The sequence below is a fragment of the Barbus barbus genome (assembly GCF_936440315.1).
Source record: "Barbus barbus genome assembly, chromosome: 38".
Taxonomy (NCBI): domain Eukaryota; kingdom Metazoa; phylum Chordata; class Actinopteri; order Cypriniformes; family Cyprinidae; genus Barbus; species Barbus barbus.
The window spans coordinates 6,824,748-6,832,532 of NC_136716.1; the positions used below are offsets into that span (position 1 = coordinate 6,824,748).

Below are 7,785 nucleotides of genomic sequence, written 5' to 3' on the forward strand. Positions count from 1 at the left end.
TCTGCTGACAAAGATGTCTGATCTTTCTAAGGTTATCAAGAATATAATGAATTTATATCAAATAAATTAAATATCTAAAAAACAATTAGCCCTTAAATATCTGATACCAGAGGATTTTTCCTCTTTTTTTTCAACCGAAGCATCTTATGAACTGTTCTTTGCTCAGTTTTACAGTAAAATCTTGAGTATTAAATGGAGCAAAAACCAAACCATTCAACACAGCGTTTAATATGACTGCCTCTGTGGAACAAATTGAGAAAAATACAGATTAAATTCATATGAATACATACTCTGCATTAGAGAACTCTTTGTTAGTCAAACACTATACCAATGGGCAAAAGGAAAAAGGCTTTCAATTATTTAATTTGATAAATGTATTTGAAGGTTACATTGTTTTTGGAGAAGATGGGAAATTTGCATAGGACCAATGCACGAGCATCTTCTAGCTCTCTGAAACGGTCACCAATATCTTAACATCCAAGGTTTTTTTGTTGTTGAAATTTCGTAACAATGACACGGATGGTACTTTATATAAATCTTAACACTGACAATTCAGTACATAAAGCACTTCAGCGAGGCCTTCAAAGTTAGTAAACACCTCAATCATGTGATTTTACATGACCTACACACAAAAAAACAAAACACGGATGTGATCTTTAAAAGAAAATCAGCAGACCCAGTTAAATGAACAGTAAATTGTTAAAAAGCAGTCAGCCACTGAATGGTAGAATTACCGAATGCACCGGGTGCTGCACTTGCAATACTATATATTATCATAATTAAAATATATTTAAAATGGGTATAATGTAAATATTATATAACTCATAATTTATAAAGGAAATATCTGTAGAGGGATCTCAATTTGTAAACATCACATGTACATGTATCATTATAATAAACCAGCTTTTTAATGTGATCAAGGTCAGTGGAGGAGCAGGTTTTTTCTACCTGGTTTGTGCACATTGTGACAAAGATGAATTTAAAATAGACAATAAACACATAGCATTTTATACAATATAAAAGTATGGCAAAGACACATGACAGCAACCACGGTCACAGCATACAAACGAGCATCAAAATATTTTTCTTATATGAGGCCCATTTGTAAGAAAAGCAAAATGAAAAGATTATTAGTGGCAAACCAGACTGATGAAAAAGGTTTCAGGTTGCATGTTTTGCATCATCACAATCACAGTAAATCATGGTTAAAAGTAGCATCTGTGCAAGGTTATTACTTGATACCCACTATTTAAAGGGAGATAAACTATACTAAATGCAACTAAGATCAGTTGTATGCCAACTAAAAGCATTAACAGAAGCACATCGATAGATGATCGTATGCATTTTCTGTTGCAAGGAGGGACATGATATCTTCAAAAAATACCTGAACATTTATGCATCTATGCAAACCCAAGAGTTCTCATCCTCAAAACCCTCATTTTCCCATCTTTGAAGTTTCTTGACTAAAGGAAAACATCTTGCAACACATACATTTACAAAATTATTTTACTATGATTATAGGAACAAACTGTTGAACAATTACATATTTGTTAATAAAATATAGTTTTGAAATTTGCTAACTTTTTTTCAACAAATTTCTTATAACCAGCCTAATGACTCTGTGTCTTTGGGAACCAACGACACCCAGCAATTTTGTCCCCATTATGTTATACTCAAACATGCCTAGTTCTGCCAGTCTCAGCAAGAACAGGATCTTTTCAATGGCTAGATCATTTTGCCTCAATGGAACTTAAAGATTAACTAAAGATGATCTTAAAAAAGGAACATAATGACATCCATAAATTCATCAGCGTCTTCTTTAGTCAGGAGTGCATTTTCTGGTGATGCCGGGTGAGATGGTATCTACGAGTAAAGCTTTTTCCACACTGAGTGCAGGGGAAAAGTTTGGTGCCATTATGAAGCTGTTGGTGAGCTTTGAGACTTTGTGGCCTACTAAAGCTTTTTCCACAATCAGGGCACTGACATGGGCGCACGCCAGAATGCTTCTGCTCATGCCTCCTCAAATCTCCTGACTGCCTGAAGCTTTCACCACACTGTGAACATAGGAAAGGTTTTTCACCCGTGTGTGTGCGAAGGTGCACATTCAGTTGTCCGGAGTGGACAAAACTCTTGCCGCACTGCTGACATGTGTATGGCTTTTCTCCTGTGTGTATGCGCTGGTGTTGCTTGAGGCTATTAAACCAACTGAAAGCTTTTCCGCAATCTGGGCACAGATACACCTTCTCCCCCTGCTTGAAGCAGCTGTGGTTCTTGAAGCCCTTGATTGTGCTAAAGCTCTTGCAGCACTGGCTGCAGCTGTGAGGCTTTTCAACAGACAAAACACCCCCTTCTTGGAAACTCAGATATTTAATGCTCATTTCTGGATGGTGACGGCGGATGTGTTTGTAAAGATAGCGCTCATCAGTGAAGGAGAAGGGGCAGTATGCGCAGGGAAAGATGCTGGCATCAACAAGGGCTGAGCTCTGGCGGTGGGCTTTGCGGCGTGAGTGGCTCTGCTGGTGGCGCTTCAAGCCAGAAGACTGGGTGAAGGACTTGAGGCACAGGGTGCAGCAGTAGGGCTTTTCCTTGGAGTGGATGGTGCGTTCATGGCGACGAAGGTTACACAAACGGTTGAAGTAAAGATTGCAGTGAGAGCAACAGTAAGATCCGTCTCCCTGCTGAATACACTCATGGGCTTTGAGAAGATCAAAATTAGTGAAACCTCTCAGGCATTCACCGCAGACATGATGAGAATCTGCTGCTTCCTGTGGTTGCTCGATCTTATTATTATCCTGTTCCCCACATTGGTGAGTTTTTAGTGTCTCCAAATCAGAGAACCTTTGTTCACACTCCGTGCAGATAAGCACTTTATCCTGAGCAGCACGCTTGTTTTTAGGTGGTCGTCCCCTTGGTCGGCCAACAGACACTTTTTTAGGGTGACTCCTGCCTCTCAAAGTGTTCTTCATGGGCCTCTTAGCTCGAGTAGGAGGTTCATAGGTTGGGTCATGCTTGTCAGAATTTGTCTCTGTTTCACCCGCAGTCCCTGCTGTGAGTGAGCCGCTCTCAACTAACCTGAGGTACTCTCCATGGTGATGACGTTTCAGATGTTGGTATAAATTGGATTTGGCCACAAAAGAGAAGGAGCACTTTGTGCAAGGGTATACATCAGAAGGTCTCTCAGCATCTTTCTCTCTCTTTTCCTCCCCCTGGTGGGTTTGTTGGTGTCTTTTCAGCCCTGTTGCTTGACTAAAGCACTTCCTACAATGGCTGCAGCAATACGGCTTCTCTTTAGAGTGAATAGTGCGCTGATGTCTCTTCAGATGACAAGATCTCAAAAAGTTACGGCCACACTCACCACATTTATTCATTTCACCCGAGACCTCAGCAACACAGTTTGCTTGGTCACTCAAAACATTACTGCATGTATCAGTCAAATCAGTGCAGTCTAACTGTTCTGACTGATGGATGGGTTGTCCATTTGGGGTTGAAATTTGACCCTGACAGCTTTCTATCATTGGCTGCATATGGGTTGGAGGAGCTGCATCAGAGGCCAGAAGGCACTGGGCCATGTCTACAGACTCTAGTGGCTGTGTCTGCATGAAGTGTGCATAGTCATCGGGGTGTGAACGCTTCACATGAACACGCAAATAAAAAATTGTTGGGAAGGAGTAATGGCAATAAGGACATAGACAGTCCTGAGACGCCGGTTCTTCAGTTGGACCTGAAAAAAAGAAATAAAATTACTGGAAAGCCACTAGGCCATGACAGGTATCAACAGAAAATGCATAGCATTCTCTGTATTTAGATATCCCTACAAAGTAGTACTCAAGTATTTATACAACCCGAAATCCAGAAATGTTGGGACGTTTTTTAAATTTAAATGAAATGAAAACTAAAATAATTTAAAATCACATGAGTCAATATTTTATTCACAATAGAACATAAAAGTTTAAACTGAGAAATTTTAAAATTTTATGCACAAAATGAGCTCATTTCAAATTTGATGCCTGCTACAGGTCTCAAAATAGTTGGGACGGGGGCATGTTTACCATGGAGTAGCATCTCCTCTTCTTTTCAAAACAGTTCGAAGACGTCTGGGCATCAAGGTTATGAGTTTCTGGAGTTTTGGTGTTGGAATTTGGTCCCATTCTTGCCTGATATAGGTTTCCAGCTGCTGAAGAGTTCCTGGTCGTCTTTGACATATTTTTCGTTTAATGATGCGCCAAATGTTCTCTATAGGTGAAAGAATTGGCCTGCATGGACTACAGGGAGGCCAATTCAGCACATGGACTCTTCTACTACGAATCCATGCTGTTGAAATAGCTGCAGTATGTGGTTTTGCATTGTCCTGCTGAAATAAACAAGGCCATTCCTAAAATAGACGTCATCTGGAGGGGAGCATATGTTGCTCTAAAACCTTTATATACCTTTCAGCATTCATAGTGCCTTCAAAAACATGCAAGCTGCCCATACCGTATGCACTTATGCACCCCCATACCATCAGAGATGCTGGCTTTTGAACTGAATGCTGATAACACGCTGGAAGGTCTCCCTCCTCTTTAGCTCGGAAGACACGGTGTTCGTGATTTCCAACAAGAATGTCAAATTTGGACTCATCTGACCATAGAACACTTTTCCACTTTGAAACGGTCCATTTTAAATGGCACTTGGCCCACAGGACACGATGGGGCTTCTGGACCATGTTCACATATGGCTTCCTTTTGCATGATAGAGCTTTAGTTGGCATCTGCAGATGGCACGGCGGATTGTGTTTCCCTGAGCCCATTTAGTAACGTCAATGACAGAATCATGCTGATAAGTGATGCAGTGTCACTTGAGGGCCCGAAAACCACAGGCATCCAACAAAGGTCTTCGGCCTTCTCCAGTTTCTCTGAATCTTTTGATGATGTTATGCACTGTAGATGATGAGATTTGCAAAGCCTTTGCAATTTGACGTTGAGGAACGTTGTTTTTCAAGTATTCCACAATCCTTTTATGCACTCTTTCACAGATTGGAGAGCCTCTGGCCATCTTTATTTCTGAGAAACTCTGCCTCTCTAAGTCATCCCTTTTATAGCTAATCATGTTACAGACCTAGATAATGATTCGGCTATCACTGACTTTTGCCAAATTTGTTCCTGTAATATTCTTGTAATAGACCTGTCAATTAACTTAATTAGATGCTAGATGTTCTCCCAGCTGAATCTTTTCAAAATGTCTTGCTTTTTCAGCCGTTTGTTGCTCACGTGCCAACTTTAAGACCTGTAGCAGGCATCAAATTTGAAATGAGCTCATTTTGTGGATAAAAGTGTAAAATTTCTCAGTTTAAACATTTATGTTCTCTATGTTCTATTGTGAATAAAATATTGGCTCGTGTGATTTGAAAGTCTTTTAGTTTTCATTTTATTCAACTTTAAAAATGTCCCATCATTACATCATATAACTGAAATATTTATGGCAGGTTAACTTCAAATATGTTTTGTACACAATCAAGCAATGCTTCCTAAAGATTAGCAATCCTGTTGATCTAATTGGGTCTTTTTTTTTTATCTCTATCATTTTAAAAGTTTAACGGTTTAATAAAACAACAACTGTTTGTATGTATTCAATAACATGTTTGCACATCCAGGTAATGATTGAGCAGGTCATAGAGACTGAAAACAATTATGGCTTTAGTTTTCATTTTTATTAATTACATTAAGTAACCACTCTAAATAATTCAGCAGGTTAATGATGAGTATGCCATGAAAGATTCAAAACTGCTGCTAAACAGCAGTGCAAGAATAATTGCGGTAAGTATTGGTAGTCACCCTTATGTCATTCCAAACCTGTATGCATTTCCTTCTTCTGTGAAACAAAATACGACATTTTGATGAATGTTGGCGTATGGTGAAAAAATGCAATTGGATTACATCAGGAATTATTAAATAACATCTGGATTAACTGCACATTGAGACATTAAAGAAACATTCACTCAGAGCATGCAGCATGCCGTTTAAAAAAACAAAAACAAACTACTATTTCATGATATGAAACAAAGATGCCACAAAGCAGGTAAAAATCCAAGATGTAATTACCTAGAGAAATGCTTTTCTTATCCCAGATCTTATCCCAGATGATGCCAAGTCCTTGAGCATATTCTTCAGCATACCAAACTCTAAATTCCTGCCCTGGGCTAATAGGGCGACAACAACGGAACAGAATACGTCCATTTTGCTGGAATGCAACAAGATTCTGCTCCGTCTCACTCTTTGAGCACACCACAAACCTAAAGCAAGACACAACATTGAGAAAACTATCAAATAAATGGCTAAATTACAAAGCACAACAAAAGCAAATAGAAGTGCTTACTTCATCCAGTTAGAGTGAGTGTCTCTCTCCGCATCCAGGTAAGTGTACTGATTATTTCCTCTATAAATCTAGAGAGAACATGGCATTAATATTTGTCTAGCCAAATGCTTATATTTAAATTAAAATTATAACTTTAACAAATTATAAAACAGTAAGATTGACACTCACTACCCAAGAGAAGGCACTATCCAATGCCTTTTCCTCCGAGGACACCTCTCCATCAAAAGGTCCAAAATGCATCCCCAATGGCACAGTCTGACCTTGATTGAAAACCCCAAGCCCTGCATTAGAGATGCCTGATCGGCCTATAACCAAGCCTTGCGGCAGCGTCAGCAGAGCTCTCTGAGGAACGCCCATAGCTGTTGGCGAGTCACATGTGAATAATGGTGGACCATGAACCTCACACTGGTCAATGAAGTGCTGGTGACACATCTCACAATCTGCCAAAAAAAGAGCAAAGAGTAAGACAAGGAAAGGGTATTGCAGACATATGTGTATAAGGCATATTTAAGTTTATACTTACAGAAATGTTGGTCATTAAACATGCTATCCTCCTGTTCCTCCATCATCACAACAGAAGAACAATTAGCAACGAAGCCTTGGATCTCTAAATTCTGCTCATCGCTTGGTGGCAAATCTGTCAGAAGCAGTTGAAAAAAAGCAATAATGTCGTCAAAGTTATGGTGTTCTGCATGTTGTTAGCTCTAACGTTACACCTCACTTAGAAAAAAAGAAAACAACTAAATTAAGATGTCAAGCTTCAGTAAAATAAAAGCAGAATAACAATGCATTACTGGCACTGGCAAAAATGTAAGTACATTCTGTGAGTAAATGTGCTGTCGTGACACACTCTGGTAACTTTGTTTTAAATTTCAAAACAGCAGTTAAATAATGGCAAAAATTCACGAAAATCATTCAGAATTCTAAACAGACATATAAACCCGTTCAGACAAACCAACAAGAGAGATACATTTTATGTCTATATGTCGATTTGAGCAATCTGCAGCTAGCACGGTAGGTCTGTAAATAGTTGGCTAATTACTTCGCTTTAAGTATAAACAATACCCACCCGGACTGTCCGACATTATTTCACCAATTGCAGTAAGTCGCACTTTTTGTTTGCATTCGGACTCTAAGGTTATACACAATCCTGCTGGACATTCAAGCTTACTAGCTGTGTAGCAAACAACAGCTCAGCGCTTCCCGAAACAGGAAGTTGTAATACGTCGGCGTCTGTTTGTAACCTTGTTTTCCTTCCGCGATTGTACGTGTGCACTGAAAGTGTAGATAACTTTTGTTTGTTTTTGTCTCATACAGTGCAGTTCAAAACGCTATAGCTGATCAGTTTATCATGGTTATTAGAACGGCTAATATAGGCTAATCAAAATACACACACGATTACAGCTGGAGTGATGCAAGCTCGATGCTGCACTT

General features: G+C 39.3%; 1 protein-coding gene across 1 annotated transcript; it reads right to left on the reverse strand.

Annotated features, from left to right (window-relative positions):
* Positions 1-214: 214 nt before the first annotated feature.
* LOC306857924 (histone-lysine N-methyltransferase PRDM9-like) lies at positions 215-7,571 on the reverse strand. Its single transcript, XM_079398203.1, has 6 exons — positions 7,421-7,571; positions 6,875-6,988; positions 6,520-6,791; positions 6,352-6,419; positions 6,078-6,268; positions 215-3,721 (listed from the first exon to the last, which is right to left on the reverse strand). The coding sequence occupies exons 1-6, from the start codon at positions 7,434-7,436 to the stop codon at positions 1,824-1,826; spliced, it is 2,559 nt and encodes an 852-aa protein (XP_079254329.1). The 5' UTR covers positions 7,437-7,571; the 3' UTR covers positions 215-1,823.
* Positions 7,572-7,785: the final 214 nt, after the last annotated feature.